The sequence below is a fragment of the Pyrus communis genome, chromosome 10 (genome assembly GCF_963583255.1).
Source record: "Pyrus communis chromosome 10, drPyrComm1.1, whole genome shotgun sequence".
Taxonomy (NCBI): domain Eukaryota; kingdom Viridiplantae; phylum Streptophyta; class Magnoliopsida; order Rosales; family Rosaceae; genus Pyrus; species Pyrus communis.
In genome coordinates this window covers 6,555,912-6,577,464 of record NC_084812.1, presented here as the reverse complement: position 1 = coordinate 6,577,464, position 21,553 = coordinate 6,555,912, and the positions used below count along the sequence as shown (strand labels likewise).

Genomic DNA, 21,553 nt, shown 5'->3' with positions numbered 1-21,553 from the left:
TCAATTTTATGTCAATATTATAAAATATTATGTCAAAAATATAAGGTGATAGTATGTCCCTCGTGTTAGGATTTGGACAATACAACATTATTCAATACAAAAGTCAACTAACCACCACATAACCCAAATAATCAAACATGATTATAATACCCTTTTCACCCCAATTAAAAAAAAAAGGTAAACCCCTACATCAACCAAAACCTCATTAATCTATCCAAGCAAATCCAACCCAAAAATTACCCAATGAGTCCTCAAACCTAATTTGTTAAGTCAGGAGCTTGTAGCTCAATTTGGTTAATAATTTTTTTTTTCTTGCTAATCAATAAGATAATATTTTTGCTCATCACTTTATTTATAACCGTTTAATAAGTTTAAATTTTAAGATGTGTATAATGGATCTCAAAATTTAAACACATTCAATGATAATAAGTAAAGTGACAAGCGCGATCACCACTTGATAATGATAGGCAAAAATGCACCCTACTCATAGTTCTGAGTTTGAATCTATCAAAAACATGAAACAAATAATTAAACAATTAAAAACAAACTTGACAAAAGATGAAATTGGCATTCATAAATGAGTTAATAAATAGAGTGAGGGGTAAATAAAATTTAAAAAACAAAATTTAAAAAAAAATGGATAAGCAAATTAGCATGAATGCATGGTGATGCCATGGTGGGATGAGAGAGTGAGTAAATGGGTAAAAAATGAGGAATAAAAATGGTGGGTTTAATTGTGGGGGATTTAGGGGTTCTAGAACCAGAACCAGAACCAATCGAAATTCTCTGTCTTTTTGGCACAAAAATATAATAATTATATAAAACGGGAACAAACAACATCTTCCATTTTTCCTTCACCACCCTGATTTTCTTCCTCTCCCTCTGAAAACCCTAATTGCAGCTCTGCCGTTTATCTCTCTCCTTTGTCTCAAAGGAGATAACTTTAGCTATAAGATCAGGTATTTTGTTTTTTGCCTCCCCTCATCTCTCTGTTCTGATCATTTGTGTTGGATTTTGATTGAATTGTGGGTAATGGCAATTGAAACTTGCATTGATTTTGTTGAATTCTGGTGAATTGAGCTTTGTGGGATTGTGGATTGGTTTCGATTATTGTTCGTTTGATTGTCTGATTTCGATCTTGTTTGTGTGATGAATTTGGGTTGGTGTGTTTGAATTTTGCTGTGATTGTGATGCTTGTGATTCAGCTGTGTTGTAAATGTTGTTGAATTTTATTGGATGAGGTTTGATTTAGCTTTGTTTGATTCCCGGGAATATTTTGAGGGTTGGATAAGGGCAAGGTGGTATGTGGTTTTTCGGATGTGCTGTCTTTGTCGTAAGTTAACTGGGTTGATTGAAGAAGAGGAGACAGAACTCGGTTTAGCTATGTGAATTTCCCGGGATTTAGTCGAGGTTATTGGTTTTAAGGTTTTTGTTGGAAACTGAAGCCACCCAAATCTGAATTTGAAGTTCCTGTCTTTTCATTTGGGTTTTTGCATGAGTAAACAAACGATCTGTGTATGTTGATTTGATTTTAAGAATGGTTGGATTGATTTCGGATTTGGGATTGGTAGGCCGCAAAGTTTTTAGGGTTTTTCTATTTGGGAATTTCATGTACCAAGTATTTGTCTTTTCATCGAAACTTGATTTAGTTCTTGTTATTATGTAGATGGAGTGGTCATCCCCTCTGTGTGAAGAGTAATTGTCATTGCAGTGTAAAAGGGGTATACTGGAAGCAGACCGATGGAGGCAAACATCTGTGACGTCAATCATTTGGATGCTGATGTCCTTCTGCCTCCACGAAAACGTCTGCTTGCTGGTTTGAAGAAACAGAGCCCGGATGGTGATAGTGTTGCATGGCTGTCTCTAGTTGCTACTTCAGCTGCAGCTGCAGATTCAGCATCAGCTTCAGCTTCTGCATCTTCTTCTTCATCGCATTCTTCAAGTGAATTTAACACCCGCCTTAACAATATATTGAGTTCTCATAACTCTAACCTTTCGCCGGAGCAGCTAGTAGAGGTCTCGAATTCAGCTGCTAGTGCTGCAGTGAAGGCTGCAGAGGTTGCGAGGGCTGCAGCTGAAGAGAAAGCTGCAATAGCTGCGAAGGCAGTGGCTGCAGCCAAGAGTGCTTTAGATTTGGTTGCCTCTTTTTCTGAAGAAACAGCAGGCAAGGAAAAACACCTGAAAAAGAACAAGCTCAAGAAGCACGTTCCAGTTCAACTCTTGTACAAAAAATACCGGCCAATTGAGAATTGTAAGAAGGACGAAGAGTTGGCCCGAAAGTTGCACAGAGCTATAAATAGCTCTCCAAGAATTATAAAGAATTCATCAAGTGCTGACGGAAAGGGTCATAAAAACAAGAGGCCTAAAATCTCACATGGTTCCGAGAAAGTTAGGGTTCCCAATGGGGGCATTGTTTTGGAAGAAAACCTGGCAGCTACTTGCAATGGACATTCTATGGCAGATAAGGTCAATGTCGAAGGCACCATCCAAGACTTGTACGAAAATGGTAGACCTGATAACGTGGGTCGAATGGAAATGGATAATGGAGAAGCAGAATCAAGTCATATGAAGGAGAAAAATTGGGATGCTGTGAGTACCACTGGTAAAAAGAGGGGAAGAGTGAAGCTAAAAAAGTTGCCGTTGAGCAATTGCACCTTCAGGGATCAAGCAAATCTGAAAGAAGAAACAGATGCAAGAGGCTCCCCATTGACAGACATGAACATGGGTAACCCTAATGCCGGAAAGAAGCCTTTGTTTCCCGTGGAGTCTTCAGCCGATAGTATGCCACCAATTGAGGCTGCACCGGTGTGGAAATGCAAGGATTTCAAGGCTCCAGCGTGCGGGAAACAAAATAAAGTGCAATCTTGATGTCAAAAGGATATTGTTGTGACAGGTGAGCTATGAGGTAGGATTGGATAGCTGAGGTAGGATTCACAACTTCACGTCTTATAGAAATCGGCCTTATTTCGTTACCTTTTCTTTTTTTCGCTCCATTTGGCTTTGTAATGAACTTTGAACTGACTACATGTAAATTTAGATGTTACATTTCTTGCATCCGTCGGCTCGTCCGAATTGCCTGTTGTTCATTTGACAGCAAAGCAAAGCTTGAAGCTGAGATAACAGGGATGCAATTAGCATATCTAGTGTTTTGTTGATATGTTGCACAATAAATACTGCTGGTGTGCTCATAGATGTAAAAAACATTCTCATTCCTTTTCCTTTTCTGGTTTTTACTTGCAGTGAAAGTTCTGCTTTGAATTTTTTACTGTGTGTGAAATTAATGAAATGGGGTCAATTCTTACAGCAATTATGAAATGGGGTAAATTCTGCTGTTCTTGATCCAATCTGAGCAGTTAGGTACTCTGCTGATCTTGATCCAATCTTGAATATGCTGCCAGAAATATAAAAAGAAAATAATTGTGCTTTAATTAATGTTAAACACCTTTTTACTTTTTATAATACTGGTGTTTAAGGGTGATCTCGCTTGCCATTCAGTACTATGGTAGTGGCATTCCTCTTCACTTATAAGTGAGAGGTCTTAGGTTCTATTCTCGCCAAAGGCGAATTTGAATCATATTATTACTAGCTCATTGTGAGGCTAAGCCCACACCTCTCCCCCTTAGTATAGATAATATCATTTGTTAAAAAAAAAATTGGTGATCTCAATTTAAGAGTTGATTAGAAAAGACGATCCGTTCTCGACATACGACAGTTCCACTTTCCAGCAACTAAACTCCATATGATTTACTGACTATTTTCGGTTAATCAAACTCTGAATCTATCAGAAACGCTCGCTACTAATATGTCCAACTTTTATCAAGAAAATACAAAGATTCCATCACATAACACTAAAATTAAGCAACATTTGGATCACTATGTTCTTTCTCATATAACTGTAAATAAAAAGTTCTAGAACGATCGAGATTCATGCCTGGTGAATCCTCATTGAACAATTCAATGATCAATAATCTAACGGTTATGAATCTTTATTCATGTTATGAGCGAGTCTATACTAAAGTGGAGAATTTTATATTGAACTAATAGCACAAGAGATTTTTTTAAGTACGGTGTATCCAAGTGGTACTTCACAATTCATAATACAAGTGAAGGAAATAATATATCATTTCATATTCCTTTTTATTTTATAACACGTGAAATACCTGCTTCATGTAATCTGCTTGGATATTGGGTTTGTCTAATAGTACAGTTACAGTGGTCTGTCAGTAATTTAAAATGTGTTGGGATTGGGGTTACTGTACAGTAGCGCTGACTCTTAAAGCTTCCAGAGCCATATATTAATTGGAAGGTGGACTCGCCGACCGGGGATGAACAGGTAAAACAGTAAAATATTATGGATGACCTCATTTACCTAAAATGACTCACCCTTCTTATAATTAAATTACAAAAAATGAAAAAATGAAATACTACAAGTAACCTTAATGAGAAACTAAAGGACTTTTTAAACGTCTAAAATAATCTTCTACCAACCAATCCAACACCCTTCAACAAAATAAAAAAAATAAAAAATTAGGACAATAGCTCACTCGCAAGAGTTGAGTTCGAGTGCAGCACTTTCTCGCAAGAGTTGAGTTTGGAAGAACTCAAATGGAGGAGTTTCGTCCATTTGCGAGTGAGCTATTATAACATTTTCACTTCTATTAACTTTTGGATCTCATTCTGGCTTATAAACTTCGTAATTTTCATGCATTCTATTAAGTTCTTAATTAACAATTCAATAACTAGATCAAACAGTAAAAAGATAACACAAAAATTCTAGGTTGCTAGGAGTTAGCACTCCAAATATTTTAATTGTTAAATTATAATTTTTCATATCAAAAAACAAAAATTTAACGATCGAAATACTCAAATATTTGGTATATTAGAATCTCTCATTTGAGATGCTAAAATATATAAAAAAATTCATAATGTCGTGTCAGTGCATTGCCATAGTTAATCAGTTTCAGAAGTTGCTGTTGTACGTCTGCAGTAACAACAAAAACCGAAGGTGTGAAACCTTTGTTTTTCCGAAGTGGGCCCACTTGTTGTTGGGCGGTGACCCCACTTGGGTTTTCATACACCTGTTAGTTGACACTGGAATTAAGCATGTTTCATTTGTCAATTGATTTGTTGCAAATCTGTTGATTTATTGTACATGTACTGGTGGAATGTCATGTCACAAATAACGCAGTTCTAGCAGTTAGATCAATTACATTCATTGTTTTTTTATTAGGATATAAATTTACCGTAATTATTTATTAATGTTTCTAATTAAATACGAATCTTAACGCTGTTTATTCGGATATAAATTCATCACAATTCATTGAATTATATTCTCGCTAAGCACGAATCCGTACCGAAGATGCATGCTCTTATCACATTAATCTTCCACTCCCAAAAATTAGGAAAAAGATTAGAGAGCAAAACAAAGTCAAGAAAGGATTAAGAAAACTAAAACCCTAACTCAAGAAAGTCATCAATCTTCATCATCGGTATAAAACTTGTGGGAAAACTTTGTTCTGGTTTTAGCTAGTGGTATACAAGCCACCAGGGGCAGATATCGGAAGCGACAGCCGAATTCTCTATCCGAATTTTTCGACATCAATTTCTTGCGAAAATCGTTACTAATTTACATCTCTTATAGTTATAGTTAATTGAAAATTAATAAATCGTATTAGATGCGTAATCAACAAAATTAAATCGCAATCAATAGGTCATACGTGCGGAGGGGAGTCATTTGGAAGCGTTAGAAATGGTGTGGTAGGTGTTGCCGCCGGCATCATCATCCTCCATCCTTCATGATTTTCTTCACTTGCCAACCTTGATCTGATGGTTGCTCATCCCAACATTCACCTTTTCCACTTTAGATTTATTTTTCATCTCGCTCTGGTTCGAAGTACTGCCATTGATCCACGGGTGTTGGAGGCACTGCTGAGTTGTTGGCCGCTTCTCTGGTGCAAAATCGAAAATGGGGCAAAGAAACTCTGCAAACTCCCGGGCGTCAGTCTCTGAAAATTTGTACCTATCAATCAGTATTTTATCGAGTGGCCAAAACTTCAGCCTGCGGATTCTCTTTAGATCACCATGTCGATCAAAGAAGTCCTTGGAACGAGCTCCGCCAATTGCTACCTGAAAACCCAAGCATAAGAGAGGATGGTACCAGACAAAGTTATTCGAGAAATATAACTATATAAGGGTGGTTAAGGATTAAAATTTCACCTTTCGAGGCATCTTCCCAAGGAGTTCCATCATCAATGCAAGGTGGTCCTGAAATCAATCCAACAAATATTTCAATTGCAAACCAGTAAACAGAAGGCAGCAAGAAATGGAGTATTCTCTGCATAACATGACCAAATCGCACAAATTTGACAAACTGCAAGTATTAATTAACACGAAGAACTAAATACAGCGATAACATAAACCTGATTCAAAATGTCGAATTGTACATAAAGAGAAATTCCCGTCTACATATATTAGAATTGTCTGGGGAGCCGAGGTTCAAAGCTTTAAAAGAGAAACCATGGGGTTTAATTGAATTCTCAAATATGGAAAAAACGGATACTCTCTACAACTTTATTGCGATAGAATTTTGTTATAAAACAAAAACAGAATGGTGTAAAAGTGAAACCATCTTTACCTCATCCTCACTAAAGCCCTGTCCCACCTTTGGAGCAAACAACATATCGCCAGTTGCAAGCTCGAAGGCAGTGCAGGCAAATGACCACATATCAACTGAGTAAGAATAACCAGATCGAAGGATAACTTCAGGAGCTCTATACTGCCTTGTTTGAATCTCTTCTGCAAATTGCTTGTTGGCCCAACATCCATTTCCGAAATCAACAACCTTGCACTTTACATCAATCCCATCCAGGTTTCTTTCGGACTTGGGAAGTTCAACACCTCCCATAGATTCTCTTCTCAACGAAATCTTAGCAACTGCCTTCCTTGCTCTCCTTTTCAACTTTTTCTCAACAAGAGTCATGGTGGCTCCACCCTTCAGGTTCCCTTCAGGCCTTTCCAGAATTGGTGTGAGGCCAGCCCTGACTGGATCTTTGGCAGGATCGATGGTGTTACAGAGAAGAATGTTTTCGGGTTTGAGGTCAGTGTGGATTATACCAAGTTCTCTATGCAAATAGTCGAGACCTATCAGTATACATTTGCAGATCTCCCTAACTTTATTCAACTTAAGGCCTTTGTAACGGTTATACTTGATCAACCGAAGTAAGCTATCGCCAAGAAACTCAAGGACCATGCATTGATGCTGCCCGTTCGGGCCTGCATGCTTAAAATGGTCAATCAGTCGCACAACACACTTGGAATGCATGGGGTCGCCTTCTGCTATACTAGAAAGAAGTTCAATCTCATGCAGAGCGGCTTGAGCAAACTGTGCTGCACTTTTCTGAATCTTAAGAGCAACGTACGTCTAACAAATACAAAAGAGAAACAAGATGAAGCAACAATCGGAGTAACCGAAGTAAACATATTATTCTTCCTTCGATTTATCTACTTCACACGGATGCATGGAGCAACGAAAGAGCCAAAAATGGAAGCAGAGAACTAAAATTTACAATCCTAATACGAAAACACAGTGAAATTATGCATTCAACATTACTGCTTAAGCAGAACAGATGACGATAATGTCTTGTTGACAAAAATCACTTCTTGAGCCTATCCAAAGGAGATCAAACACCGAATCGAAAAGGCAATCGAATATGGTTGAAAGTTAAATCATGCATCAATAAAAAAAAAAAATGCACGGAAAATGCAAATTCGTAAAGATTAAGGAAGATCTTAGACATATAAGCATCAGAATACATAGAAAAATGCTAAAGTCGATAAATATATGTAAGTTATGAATGAAAAGCAAATAAATTTCAGGGATTAAAATGTAATGCAGAAAATATTTCATACCAATAATTAATAGTAAACAGAAACATTTTTAGTGACCAAAAAATGAATGGAAAAAAAGAAGCTTGGCTTACAGAGGTGGTGGTGTCGTAAGCGAGCCAGACGGTGGAGAACTGACCCCAACCGAGCTTCCTCTGAGCCACGTAGCGGCCGCCGTTGAACTGATCGCCGACCCTGACGGCGTGGTAGCCTCCTTTCCTGTAGGAGTCGATGCCCTCATCGTCCTCCTCCGACCCAGATGAAGATGAGCACGACATTGATCCAACCAGGTTTCTCTCCTTTTCCGATCCAAATTCGAACTGGGTTTCCTGAATACGAACCCAAAACCCAAAAAGCAACGACCTTTACTGCGATTTCGTCAATGGAAGGCGATTTGAAACGATGTGTAAAAGCTAAAAGTGGGAAGTTTGGTTGATTTGAATCGACGACTGCATTGCAATGAGGAAGGAGACTCACTCACTCTACCTTGTGTCAGAGATTAAATGGAGGATTGTGTGGTGTTCAACAGAAAGCCTCTTCTCCTCTCTCCTCCGATGTCTCTCCACTTTTTTCTCCTTGCTTGCTTTATTTTCCTAGTTGCTTGCTATTGCTGGCATTTTTTCTCGGTGCAGCAAGTGGTGGGTCACTTTGCCTCTTCGCGATGGGGATGTTGTACGTGATCCGGACTAGATCATTTCGAACGTTTTAATTGTTTAAAATATAAAAAATAAATTTTTAATAGTTAAAGATTTGATTGAAATAGATGGTGTTTTATCATGGTGATGAAAAATAATTATGCTTATAATTCATGATGAGGGTTTGATCTTTATCAACTTTTCTTTTTCCTAACAACTAATGTCAAACTTATTAACAATATCGCGTGACAGATTTTTTTTTAAAACATCTTATAACTTGGAGCACTATATTTTTATTTATTTTTTTTCCAAAGAGGAGGACAGCTGCGAGAGGTTTTGAGAAACTTCACTGTCTGTGACCATAATCAAGCAGACTCACCAACTCGGAACATTAATTGCTGAGAAATTGCAAAATTAGGGATTTGGAGTTTTTGGGAAATCACTAAAAGTATGAGGTGGCCATGGATTTGGGGGGATTGGTGGTGGGGAATACTCATTAAGTGTAGTGAAGTGATCGATTTCTGAGGTGCTAGAAAGGGGTTGGTGTTGGTTTGATGGGTGTTAGCCACCTGCCCAATAGTCTTTGATTTCTTTATGGCTTTCCCCTTTTGTCTATTAAAGTCTAAATCATGAAACATTTGGGGCGTTACAAGTCATTGTATTGTTCAAGCCTCAGAATATAATCAATACGAGCACACAAATTGTGGTTTATCTTTTGTTCAAACAAGAGATATGATCACGAGAAGAATTCTTTATTTATTTATTAAGGGTGGGGATGTCATGTGGTGACGAACTCATTTTATGCAAGTCCTTCTACTCTTGGTCCCAACGTAAATGTCTGTACAACATTAGTAAGGCCTGAAATGTGCATGAAGTTGTGGACCTGTAGGTGCCAAAAGTAGAGTACTTCCAAACTCTTATTAGTGGTGCCAAAAATAAATGATTGAGAATAAAAGTTGAATATCTAACAGTTATGAAAGTTGAATTCAACGATTAAAATCTGAATAATACTGAGTGTTATGTGACATTAAAATTATACCCATAAAGATAGAGGATGTTTCACATTTTTCCACACCCTTCTTTGACATCACCGCATATTGAAGGCATTTTTTTTAATTTAATCGAATATGAAGTTGAAAAATTCAAAACTTTGCCCCGTCTTAGGGGTTTTTGGAAGGTGCATTTAAATGTTTAGGGTTTAGGATCTATGATAAAAAATCACGGAGAACTCCAAACCCTAGAAGGCTAAAACCCTATTCAAAAGCACTTTGCTAAAAACAAACTCTAAAACACAGTCAAAAACACTTTAAGGTTTAGGGCACCTATGATCTAATTAAATTTGAGGAACAATTTATCTAGTTGAATGAAAGTTGATGGACCATTGATACAATTTATCTTATTTGATTTTTCATATTTATCGCTTGATTTAGCCTCACATGCATGACTCGTGACTCATTTTAACAAAAGTTCTAACGGAGTTGATGAAAATAACCATAACTGCACGTTTTTTATACGTTAAGGGACCAATAGTAATGAATTTTTTCTTCGGCAATCATTGTTCTAATTGAGTTAAAATTGAAAAATCATTGCTACAATTTACTCAAAAACAAACTCAAACAACTTTTAACCTTTTAAAAAGCAGTATCAACAAGAAGTACCAACTCAATCCACCAAATCACCAGCAAATTTGATGTCCTTACAATTGGAAAAATATCCACTATCTCACAAAACATACATTAAGTCCTTACAATTGGTGAAATAATCAACAAAACTAGCAACAAAGTACAGTTTGGCAGCAGCAAATCAAAGCTTAATTGATCAACCACTCAACCAAATCGAGCTTTGGGTGCAATAATCTCCGCCACTGAGGACCAAGTCCCAGACACCCCAATCACCACACCCAACACCACGATGCACCCATCCAAAACACTCCCAAACCAACTCAGCTCATCCCTAAACACCATCAGATGAAACAGAGCAGGCAGCACAAACCCCAGCGCCACACACACACTGCTCCCCACCAGCGACAAGAAATCTGCGAAATTCGGCACCAGCAGCGCCACCAGGCTCACCCCGAAAACCGTCAGCCACCGCAGCCACAGGGAGTAGGTGGAGCCGCAGAACCGCCGCTCCACGACCTCGAAAACCGGGTTCATCATCAACGGGAGAGTGAAGAACAGGTTTATGCACAGACCCAGCTGCACCAGTGTGCTCACAACGCCCTGCCCGAAATTGGTTGTGATTATGTCTTTGGTTTCTTCCCCGAATGCGAAGTAACCCAGAATTCCGAATGATCCGTAGATCAGAGCTATGAATGCCATGCACAAGGCGAGGACTTTCCCGAAGTTTTCTCTGTTTTTGGCTTCGGATTCGAGGGGGAGGATCATTCCGATTCCCTCGAAGGCGTAAACTGCCACGCCGAGGCCGTAGAAGAAGACGGAGAAGCCGCCGAACGCCTGCAGAGCGGGTTTGTTTTGGAGGAAGATTATGACGTCTTCCACCATTACAACTCCCATGGCGCCAAGGTCGACGACGTCAGCGAAAATGCTCAGAGGGGCGAGATGGGTCAGGGTTGGAATCGAATTCAGACCCAGCTGGAATGGGAAACATCCCCAGAGGTAGATTGATTTTGGGGTCAGACCAAGAATCCGGTCCGGCCCGGAGTAATTGAAGACGAAGGCTAAAGTGTTTGATATGAAGATTAGGTAGCTGACGCAGAACCCGGCCTGGGCGAGGACGATCATGACGTCGACGGAGAACCGGCCGACTGGGCCGCAGACGGCGAAGCCCAGGTCGCCGAAAGACGCGATCTTTGACAGGCCGCCGCCGTGGAGGGAGTCAAGCTTGCGGCGGGTGTGGATTAGGAGCATCATACAGTGGTAGGTGAGGAAGGCGACGGAGAAGAGCATGAGGGAGCCGAAGACCCATCCGGTTTTCTTGAAGGTGTAGGGTAGACCCAGCACGCCGGAGCCAACGATGGCGATGAAGACGTTGGCGAAGGTCTTGGGTTGGGAGGAGAGCTTGCTGGGTTTGGAGAGGAGAGGAGTATCTTCCCGGGGGAAGGGCGGGAGGGTGTTGGTGGAGGAGCCGGCTTCTTTGTCAAACCCCACCATGGCTGCTAGCCTGCTGCCGCTCTATGCCGCTGGGTGGACAATTGCAAGTTTCTAATTTTTAATGGTAGAAAGTAAGAAGTTTGGAAATTTGGGGTTTAGGGAGGAAGGAGAGAGAATTTGGAGATTGGATTGGAGTGAGAGAATTGACGGAAATTGGGAATTGGGAAAGATGGTGGATGCGGATTGGGGGGTGGGGGTTTGCTGGGTAGCTTGGTAGTAATCGAACTATCGAAGGAGCCAAATGAGAATAATTAGTTGAAACACGGTTCGAGGTAAGTGTCATAATAATATAATCAGATGAAAATTTTATTTAAGATGTTCGATCAATTGTATTATTATATTTAATATAATACGTCGTATCATCAACATCATTTGTTTAAATTATATTTTATGAATTATTTGATGATATAAGACTATCTAACAAATCAATATATGGGAGTGGAAACATCTCTGAAGAAAATAAAATGATGCATTGTTACCTTTTTATGTTTTATTTTTCTAAAACCTCATTTGTATTAATCAATAAAATTACAAATCCCTATTTAAATTGTTTTTTTTTTTAATTTCATTAATTTCTGGATTATAAATTTCATTGAAATCTTGGTAAATCAAACATAATTTTGTTTTGGAGTTTCATGACAGGTGTCTTCTGAATGTTACGGCTTCGGTGTCGTTATACTCATAATTTCTCATTGATGTAGCAATGTCGGTGACAACAGCGCAGACGAGCACCACCAAATTGACTTTCTAATTTTCTACCAAATTTGTATTAATTTTTCAATTTAGGACCTTTCTGTTGAATTAACAATTGCAACTTTTCAACCAATTATTGTCAACAAAGAGCCGTCTTCACGAGAGTCAATACGTCTTATCACCAGTTGCATACAATCACGTTACGAAAAATACAAATATATAATTGTATACAACTGATGACACAAAAATATCTCTCATTTACTTCATACCTTAACAATTCATAATTTGGATAATAAGCCAGACTTTATATTTTTAAAATACTTGACTTGGAATGCAAGAAAAGAAACTACTCCATAAGGCAAAGTCTGCTATTGTCTCTTCCCCACATATTCTCGTTCACTCAAGACTCTCTAACCATTATGTTCCTAAATTAGACGTAGAAGAAACAAGTTCCTTTGACGAAACATTTAAGTTCCTAACTTCCAACCATGGTCAAATCATCAAATCATGAACATCAAATGTTGATGCAACAGGAAAGTAATCTCTTTCATCAGCCCGAAGGCGCAACGACCATACCCTTTTTGTCATGCTAGAGTTCATAGATGAAATGATCATGGACAAGAAGGCCTAGACTTCCCCTTCCCCAACCATCTGATTATAAAGCTCCTTGTATTCTACGTAGCGTCTCCTCACAAAACGGAACTAGTAACATGCTCCAACTCTTATTAACAGCTCAAATGCTTCACCCAATCAATTTTCCTTATACATACAAAGATGAGACACCAGGATAAAAGCTAGAACGACCGACCTCTTTGTTCTCCCTCCATTGTTTCCGAAATTCCAAAACTCATTCCATCCTACCTCTTCAACTTAAACCTCTAATCATGTACATCATTGCAATAGAATTTAAAATGATAGCGTTCTGTATTCAAATCATCAAACTCACTCAAGAGCCTAAAACACATCATCACAATTCACAAACTGAAACTTCCAGCCATAGCTACTCCCGTATCTCTTCGCGGAAACCGCATTCCAACTTGGCAAACTAAAAGTATACACAACCTTATTCAAATGATATAACAAACAGAAAAGGAAAAATCCCAATTCTACGGTCTACCTACGATCAAAGTACACCTACATTTGAAACCGAGGGACATTTTTAAATCAATCTACTTCAGGTGTCTCTTCGGTTACCACAATATCATGACACTCAGATGCATAAACAGAGACATCATAAACAAAACAAGGCTAGTTCAACGAAACGAAAGCCCTCCTCATTCCTCGTTTAAGTCGAAACTACCACGAAATCACAAGCAGAAAAGAGCTACTCAATTACGCTAATCCCATGATCACTAACAAAATTATTGATACTCAAATTTTCCAACAAATGTCACCATATCTAAAACCCAACAAAAAGACACAATCTTTTCCCCCAAAAACAACAATTATTATAAAACCTAGGGTTTCAAGTTGGACATTTTCCCCAAAATCATTCCAATTCCTTAACAACCTTAATTCCCATAGAATTAGCGGTACCAATAACTGACTTACAAATGGACTCCAATGGCATGTACTGGCAATACGGGTCGGACTGCTTCACCTTCGCGATCTCGTACACGTGCCTCACCGACAGCGTCGACGCCACCGCGTGTCCGGGACGGCTGCTGCCGGACTCGATCCCGGCTGCCTTCTTCAAGTACCAGGTGACGGACGGAGACCTCACCGTGAACTCGAAGGTGTTGTCTTTGAAGGCGGTGATGATCACCGCCATGGGCGTGTCGGGTTTGTACTTTTGGGTCCGGGCGTTGAAGTCCTTGCAGAAGGCCATCAGGTTGAGCCTGTATTGACCCAGAGCGGGACCCACCGGAGCTACGGGTCGAGCGGCTCCCGCCGGGACTGTGAGGCGGATCGTCGCCGCCACGGGTCGTCGGGTAAGGATTTCCTTCAGGGTTGCCATGGGTTTTGCTACTCGACTACAGACACTCGCTCTGGGAGGTCTGGGTTCTGTGGGAAATGGAGAGGGAATCAAATAGGAGTAGGCCTTGGTGGGCTGGGCTTTTGGTTTAATACTATTGGGCCCAACCCATTATCATCACTTAGTTTTTATATATATATTTTTTTGGAACAAAAAAGAAGGAGTGATAACTTTTTTTTCTTCATTTTTTATGAAAGAAGAGTGGTAACTTACTAATTTTTTTTATCAAGTCATGATTTTACCAAGGATTAGGAAAATGCGTAAACATTTAGAGCAAGGGGCAAAATATTTTGATCTAGTACAAAAAACGAAAACCAAAATCGTTACGAGTTAGTAGTCTCTTCGAATGAAAATTTGTAATTTTAACTAAACATGCGTGTCTTCTGCGGCAAATCTATATGTACCCTCTTGGAGTGCATTAGTTTTGTGGCCAGGTGCTCGACCTCGTCATCAGTAGGGCACAACATAAAATTTTATGCATTTTCATTTCATTCAGTGTGAGAGTTGTCATAGTCAGACAGTCTATCAATATCTTTTCTAAATTAGAATGCAATTCTCTAAATGAAACAAAAACTTTAGAATATGAGTAACAAATCTGGGGTTTCTTTTCCCTTTTTCTCCTAAAAAACCTAGGGTTTAGAATTTAGACATCTTCCAAAATCACTTCTACTCCCTAACAATCTTGGTCCCCATAGAATTAGCCGTACCAAGACTTACAGATGGACTCCAAGGACATGTACTGGCAGTACGGATCCGACTGCTTCACATTGGCAATCTCATACACGAGCTTTAACGACAACGCCCAGTATGACGCGTTCCAGTGCCCCGGCATGCCCATGCCGGTATCAAATCAATATCGTAGATTAGAGTAGTTTATGATATTATCTCGTTAAAAAAAGAACTTGGAAGACAAAGGAAAAAAAGCTGTATACATGGCCCATATATCTTCAATTTGTACATTTAGGAGGACTACTGCTTGTAGAGTTTGCTATTAAACCAAGTTGAAAGTAAGCTGACTGGTGCAAGCCTTGCAGCAACTTATGCAATTCTAACATTCAAAAAAATTCTGATTTTAAAGAATCAAATTCGAGATTGTTAATCGTATCTCAAGTTGTACAGGACGTACAGTTAAAGAAACCCGGAAGGGGAAGCCGCAGCAGGAGTTCAGGAGCGACTCAGAAAATCCCCGACAGGGGTGGAAGCTCCATCTTATCTATGCAAGTTGTGTTCAAATGTTGCTTAAGACACCCTTGAGAAGGTCCAACCCTTCAGCTGAAATGCTTCTCCTCTTGTGGGATTTGGGAATTTCGGTTTTAGGAGGTGGATCTTCGGAGAAACAGACCACGACAACAGTGAGGTTATCGCAGGTGTTTCGTTGGAGTGCCTCCTTGACAAGCGCTTTTGAACATCTCTCAGGATCATTGTGCTGCATGAGCTCCTTCCTCACCATTGTAACTGCACACTGGCTGCTCATCACATCCCATAAGCCATCACAGCCAATTATCAAGAACTCGTCTTCTTCTGTTAGGACAATTTCCTCCAGCTCTGGCTCGGAGCTCAAGGGGCAAGTTGAACCTTTCGAGCCCTTGATATGCCAGTCTCCAAGAGCACGCGCCACGGATAGTTGGCCATTGAGGTAGCCATCATAGATGACACCACCCAGCTTTTCAATTCTTAATCTTTCAGAGGTGCAGTTAGGTTTGTGATCTTTAGATAGCTCAATTGCCCTTCCCCGCTTCCCCAACACAGCTCGACAGTCCCCAGCATTAGCGATTAGCATGGTCCTGAAAGAGTACAGCAGCATTCGCAATAAAGTAGACATTGTAGACACAGATTTAATCATTATTGTTTCAACTTTTTCAATGATTAATCAGCGCCAACAACCGTAATTACAGATCTTAATGTTGATTATCATAGACAGATAGATTCATAGATTAGTAAAATTGCTCACCTTCCTAAGATCAGGGCAGTTAAGGCAGTGGTACCGGAGGACTTATCGACAGAGCTAGCATCTGCAAAAGCATGATCAGCCTTCACAAAAGCCCTTCTAACTGCCTTTCTAACGACAGATGGAAAGTGAGAGTCTTCAACGATGAACTTAAGGATGTTGCTTTTGATGAATGATGCTGCATCAACACCATTATGTCCGTCAAAGACCTGCGGAAATCAACAAAATTTCAGTAAGAGATCACTTAATAAGATGGCTTTTGTCAAAAAGAAACTAAGGAAAATTTCGTTTGTATAAGTATGGTTGTCCCTGCATAAAAAGGACCACTCAAAAAGAAATTAACAAGACCAAGTTACACACCCCATAAAATGCCCCAGGGGAAGGCAAGTTTTCGATTTCACCAATACGATCGCTAAGATTATCTACGCAAATATACTCATCCTCCATGTACTGTTTAGGTCCTTTCTCCGAGCAGCTTCCTGAACGGAATACAAATACGAATTCGGCTGTCTCACTTGCCGGCGACTTTAATCCCATACTTCCAACATCTGAATCCTAGGAAAAATGAGAGCATAAAAGAATAATTTGTTAATTTTCTTCTTCTTTTAAATAGAGGTCCATTAAAGCATACTAGTTGAAGCATTTTGCTTCGGTTAAGCATTACACCATTGACCTCAGAAAACTCTTTATATGCACAGAAATATGGATTGCATGGTACAACGAATCAATAATAAGGCGTGCAACGCAGTTTCGTCAAGGTAAAAACCAGATATGTTGCAGACATTGTCCCATTAAATTGCAGGGTTGGCATATTAAGATAACAGTTGAACAAGTTTGCTAGTAGCATTCCCTTACTAATTCAACACGTCGAAAGAATTTTCTTTTGAATCTAGCGTCGCATTCTCTAAATATTAAGCACCAAATACCAGATTCATTTCTGCAATTCAAATTACTTCCCATCAAACAAAACCATCAAATGCATGTTCTTAATTAACAATGCAAAATTGACCCTTTTCGCGCACTGTATCTATCTCTGATCTCTCCGGTTTTGATGAGGCAAAGTATGTGCATTGTGCATAATTGCTTATAAAGTACAATAATTTGCATACCCAATTCAGAAAAAATGGAGATTAAGAAGAAAAATGAGGCTTCAGTCGACTTACTGATTCGGTCAACAATGCATAGCTAGTGCAATGTCGCATAACCGAGAGGTTTCTCGGAGGCTTTCCAGTAGGAATGTGGTTCGAATTGGCCACAGCGTCGACGTTTTGATCTTCCATGATCGGCATTCCACCTCCCTTTAAGCACCCACCATCCAATCCGGTCACCTGTGGCGAGATATCTGCGGTTCCTGACGCCATTAATCTCTCCTTCCTAACCCATCAATCTCTCTCTCTCTCTCTCTATCAACCCTTTTCAACTAAACCACCATAACTTCAGCCAAAGCCAAAAGCAGCTGTCACACAACCCCCACCTGCTCACAGAAAAAGCACTTACGCGCAATCAATGCCTCCAAAAGCCAAAACCCAGCTGTCCAAAACCACCAAGCGCTCGATCCAAGAAGCAGAATTTCACACAACGGACAAAGAAAGCAAGCTCCTTCTGCAACTCCAAGCCTCTGTTTTTCCCAAAAGATTTGATTTTTCGTGCCGTTCCGGAGAAACAGATCGAAATACAGAAAACCCAGATCAAGAATTCAGCGAAAAAGCAAGAATTCAAAATCCCAAATGAAATAATTCGAGAGAGATATACAAATGTGGGAAGAAAAACAGAGAGCCTAAGACCATAGCTTAGTAGTAGGGAAGGGGGAACCGTTGGAGGAGGAAAGAGAGGGAGACAACTGTGGGTATGATGCGTAGCTGGTTGACTGGCAAATCCAGGTTTTCCGGTCGACATTGTAGCTCAATCAAGAAAGGGTAGTTGGGGTACTGACACGTGTACGCCTTTTTGGAAATGAATTATTGGTATATTGTGGTAGTTCTTTAATCTTGGATCTCTTTGGAGCTTCCATTGGATTCTATACGCTTCATCCTCTACTATGTCACGTGCAAATGTGGTTTATCTGCGTTCACAAACTTTGGCAGAAATACTTTTTTTTTTTTTTAAATTTTTTAAATTTTTTAACTTTTTGCCATGCACGATTATGCACTTCTTCCGGGCGGAAGGTGGTTAGTTGGAAATTGCACTTTAGTCGTAAACACTATCAAATAGAATTGAGGGAGCTGAATTATTTGATTAGACTTGCAGCCGGTTGACATTAATTATTTGGTTTAGGTGATACTTGGAGTGCACTTTGTGGAAAGATGTCATGAGTTCAAATCTCATATACGACAGTTGTTTGTTAAAAAGAGTTAAAGCATCGTAGCGTTGAAAGCCTATACCACTCTGGCTCATGTTTTGTGAAAGGGGTGTGCTATCCACACATCATTTTTTACTTCTCACACACCCCTTGTTCAGTTGATCTTCTTCGATTCATCCGATCCGACGCCCGAAAACTAAAAAAGTGTGAGAGAAGTAAAAAAAGATGTGTGAATATCACACCCCTTTGTAAAATCTAGTTAGAATGTATTATATATAATGCAATGTGAGCTCAAGTCGTCTGGAGTCATGGAGTAGTGAAAATTAGGCTTGTAAAAAGGGCCGATGCCCGATGTGCTGGCTCGAGCCCAACTCTGTTTTTTAAGTTGTGGGCTGGGCCGACCCAATCTTAAGGCTGGTTATTCGACCTGATCTTAAACGGGCAGGGCCTGGGTCTTGCATTTTAGGCCATGGGCGGGGATTTAGGTTCGGCCCTTAGGCCCTTTTCTTAAGCCTAGTCTGACATGGCCCGATGTAATTTACATACTTTTTGAACATTCCTTAAAATAATTAACTTTTTTAATACGCATAATTTAATTGACTACATTAATCAAATAAAATACCTTAATTAGTTCAAATTGCAATTGAAAATTAATAAAACTAAAAGGTCATATGTTTAATTCTCAACAAAATCACTACTTTTTATCATTAAATGAAAAAAGATTAAAGGCCAAAATTTAGGCCCGACCCGCCCGCTCATAAGCTTGAATTTTCTAGGCTATGAGATGGGCGCCCTCTCCCTTCTCCGATTTCATGGCTCGTCGCTCCCCTTCCCCAATTTATGGACCACCGACACCCAAAATATCACTGACTCATCTAACTCGCTGAGTCAACTCAAAACGCCAACATGATGTCGGGTCATATCTGCTAGCTCAACGTATGGCATGTTGCTCAGGCTTTTGGGCGAGCTTCACAGGGTTCACCACTTGCCTTCTTCCTCTTGGACTAGGGAATTTATCAGGTAAACGTTAACTGCTTTTTCACAGTTGGACTTATAGTTTATTTTTTTTTGTAATTAAAAGTAAATTAAAGACTTAAGAACAATAAAAAAATAATATTTTTTTATTAAAAAATCAAACATGATACTATTCATTTTACCTTTTATTTAAAACTCAAAGTTTTCAAAATTTTTTCATTAGTTTTCGTTAAAAAAATTAGGAATCTCTCGTCAATTGGGAATTGCAAAGAAGAAGGTAAACAAACAGAGAGTCCACAGCCATGGCAACCGGTAGCAGGCAAGTGGGATTGGAGCCATAGGGCGGAGAACTGGAACAAATTTATCAAACTGGTCGGTCGATGGGGAGGAACGAAACCAGAAACAAGAGCAATCTTGAACGAACTCGAGATCTTCAAGCTTAGTAATTCAAGGAATCTCGCTGGACCCAACCCTGATCTGCCTCCTAAAACGCCGCCAAAGATAGATTCGCTAGAGAGCCACAAAATTTCAGACAATAAATCAACTCCTTCGCTTGCCATCATCGCCGATGTAGTTTCCGGCGTGGTTGTTTTAGGCTCTTTGGATTTTTTGTTTTCCGCGAAGGAAGAAAAGTTTAGGACTCAATTGTTCATTTTACTCTTGTACGTGTCCAAATATGATTAGTTAGTTTCACCACTAAGCATCTATTGCATCACACTGGGTGAGGATTCTCGCCTGATCCTCTTTGGGAGGATTCGATGATTCTTCGATCACATTCGTTCTTTGTATATTATGCAGTCAGTTTTTGTCAGATATTATTTATATTCAATTTTAAATTAAAAAATTTACAATAATTTTTTACTGCATGATGTATGATAAACAAATATGATTGAAGAATTCATAGAATCCTCAGAAAGATGATCCGTTGAGAATCCTCCTAACACTATAATTTGATTAATTTCTCCTTGGACCGGTGGAGGTGATTTTTGGTATTGCAGGGCATGTTTCTTGCCCTTGCCCTGCATTTTGTCCATCCGCTAGAGATGCTCTAAGACCGGGTAAGCCTTGGGCCTTGACCTCTCAGGGCCAAGCCAACCCAATTTACAATTCTAGTGAAAATACTTAATATTAAGTGTTTGCTATTTAGTACTATGATCTAATGATATTCATCTTTATTTGGTAAGTGAGAAATCTTATGTTCAATTCTCGTCAAAAGCGAATTTTGTATCAAATTATTGCTACCTCATTGTGAGGTTAAATCCACTTTCTCTCTTTTAAGGTAAATAATATCGTTTTGTTTAAAAAAAAAATTAAAAAAAAAACTAATGAAAATAGCTTGAAAACTTTGACTTTTAACGATAAGAGCAAAATAAAAGGTAAAGTAAATAGTACCAGAATTAACTTTTTAGTATAAAAATATAATTTTTTATTAAAATAAATTGTACCAGAAGTTTTTCGTTAAAATTATATAAAAAAAAAACTCACGCGCACCACATAAATAATCATGAAATTTCAAGATTTTCAGAGATGTCACATCTATAATGAAAGTGGTGTCCCTGATATTAAATTGACAATATATTTGTGCAAAGTTCTTTAAAATAATCATATAAAAAAATATTGAGTGCATGCGCCGTGTCATTTCGGGGCAAGCAGCCAACTGAACTCAGTGTCCGATGTGGTCCATATACGAAGATTCAAAAGTGCCCGCCCATGGCTTCCAGGTTAAGCCAATTAATTGAACCTATACAGTTACTGAATGAGGCCCGACCGAGTATTTCTGGTCCCTCCATTTGCAGCAATAGGAATTAGGAGGCACACTAGAAAGTGGAATATGTGCCATGGGCGTGCTCTCCTTTGCTCATAAAGCCATATAACACTTTCCGGAGTTATACTCATTTATATTTTTAAATGTAACTAGTTATATATATTTTTATTGGTTTTTGAAGGTTACGTACGGTTTATTTCTCTTGTTGCGTGACTCGTTGATCTATTTGCAATTGCTTTTATAAAGAATACTTGTACTTATATGCG

The 21,553-nt window shown here is 39.1% G+C and overlaps 5 protein-coding genes across 5 annotated transcripts; 1 reads left to right on the top strand and 4 right to left on the bottom strand.

Annotated features, from left to right (window-relative positions):
• The first annotated feature begins 777 nt into the window (after window positions 1-777).
• LOC137747544 (uncharacterized) lies at window positions 778-3,307 on the top strand. Its single transcript, XM_068487674.1, has 2 exons — window positions 778-959; window positions 1,667-3,307. Exon 2 carries the CDS (start codon window positions 1,741-1,743, stop codon window positions 2,866-2,868), a length of 1,128 nt encoding a protein of 375 aa, XP_068343775.1. The 5' UTR covers window positions 778-959; window positions 1,667-1,740; the 3' UTR covers window positions 2,869-3,307.
• Window positions 3,308-5,507: 2,200 nt separating this feature from the next.
• Window positions 5,508-8,513, bottom strand: LOC137748835 (uncharacterized). Its single transcript, XM_068489024.1, has 4 exons — window positions 7,980-8,513; window positions 6,635-7,420; window positions 6,217-6,264; window positions 5,508-6,126 (listed from the first exon to the last, which is right to left on the bottom strand). The coding sequence occupies exons 1-4, from the start codon at window positions 8,160-8,162 to the stop codon at window positions 5,806-5,808; spliced, it is 1,338 nt and encodes a 445-aa protein (XP_068345125.1). The 5' UTR covers window positions 8,163-8,513; the 3' UTR covers window positions 5,508-5,805.
• A 1,570-nt stretch (window positions 8,514-10,083) lies between these two features.
• On the bottom strand, window positions 10,084-11,889 carry LOC137748579 (amino acid transporter AVT3B-like). Its single transcript, XM_068488748.1, has one exon. It carries the CDS (start codon window positions 11,630-11,632, stop codon window positions 10,346-10,348), a length of 1,287 nt encoding a protein of 428 aa, XP_068344849.1. The 5' UTR covers window positions 11,633-11,889; the 3' UTR covers window positions 10,084-10,345.
• A 1,685-nt stretch (window positions 11,890-13,574) lies between these two features.
• Window positions 13,575-14,312, bottom strand: LOC137748714 (large ribosomal subunit protein uL11m-like). Its single transcript, XM_068488891.1, has one exon. It carries the CDS (start codon window positions 14,280-14,282, stop codon window positions 13,815-13,817), a length of 468 nt encoding a protein of 155 aa, XP_068344992.1. The 5' UTR covers window positions 14,283-14,312; the 3' UTR covers window positions 13,575-13,814.
• A 921-nt stretch (window positions 14,313-15,233) lies between these two features.
• On the bottom strand, window positions 15,234-18,072 carry LOC137748574 (probable protein phosphatase 2C 47). Its single transcript, XM_068488742.1, has 4 exons — window positions 17,412-18,072; window positions 16,609-16,803; window positions 16,252-16,457; window positions 15,234-16,084 (listed from the first exon to the last, which is right to left on the bottom strand). The coding sequence occupies exons 1-4, from the start codon at window positions 17,607-17,609 to the stop codon at window positions 15,529-15,531; spliced, it is 1,155 nt and encodes a 384-aa protein (XP_068344843.1). The 5' UTR covers window positions 17,610-18,072; the 3' UTR covers window positions 15,234-15,528.
• Between the last annotated feature and the right edge of the window lie 3,481 nt (window positions 18,073-21,553).

Excerpts from the sequence above, each read along its gene's own strand:
- LOC137747544 (XM_068487674.1), top strand. The coding sequence starts at position 1,741 with ATGGAGGCAAACATCTGTGACGTCAATCATTTGGATGCTGATGTCCTT.
- LOC137748835 (XM_068489024.1), bottom strand. The coding sequence starts at position 8,162 with ATGTCGTGCTCATCTTCATCTGGGTCGGAGGAGGACGATGAGGGCATC. Across the intron at positions 6,265-6,634 it reads AGGGCTTTAGTGAGGATGAG|GACCACCTTGCATTGATGAT; the intron begins GTAAAGATGGTT and ends GATTGATTTCAG. Across the intron at positions 6,127-6,216 it reads TTGGGAAGATGCCTCGAAAG|GTAGCAATTGGCGGAGCTCG; the intron begins GTGAAATTTTAA and ends TTGGGTTTTCAG.
- LOC137748579 (XM_068488748.1), bottom strand. The coding sequence starts at position 11,632 with ATGGTGGGGTTTGACAAAGAAGCCGGCTCCTCCACCAACACCCTCCCG.
- LOC137748714 (XM_068488891.1), bottom strand. The coding sequence starts at position 14,282 with ATGGCAACCCTGAAGGAAATCCTTACCCGACGACCCGTGGCGGCGACG.
- LOC137748574 (XM_068488742.1), bottom strand. The coding sequence starts at position 17,609 with ATGGCGTCAGGAACCGCAGATATCTCGCCACAGGTGACCGGATTGGAT. Across the intron at positions 16,458-16,608 it reads CCCCTGGGGCATTTTATGGG|GTCTTTGACGGACATAATGG; the intron begins GTGTGTAACTTG and ends TGATTTCCGCAG. Across the intron at positions 16,085-16,251 it reads ACTGCCCTGATCTTAGGAAG|GACCATGCTAATCGCTAATG; the intron begins GTGAGCAATTTT and ends GTACTCTTTCAG.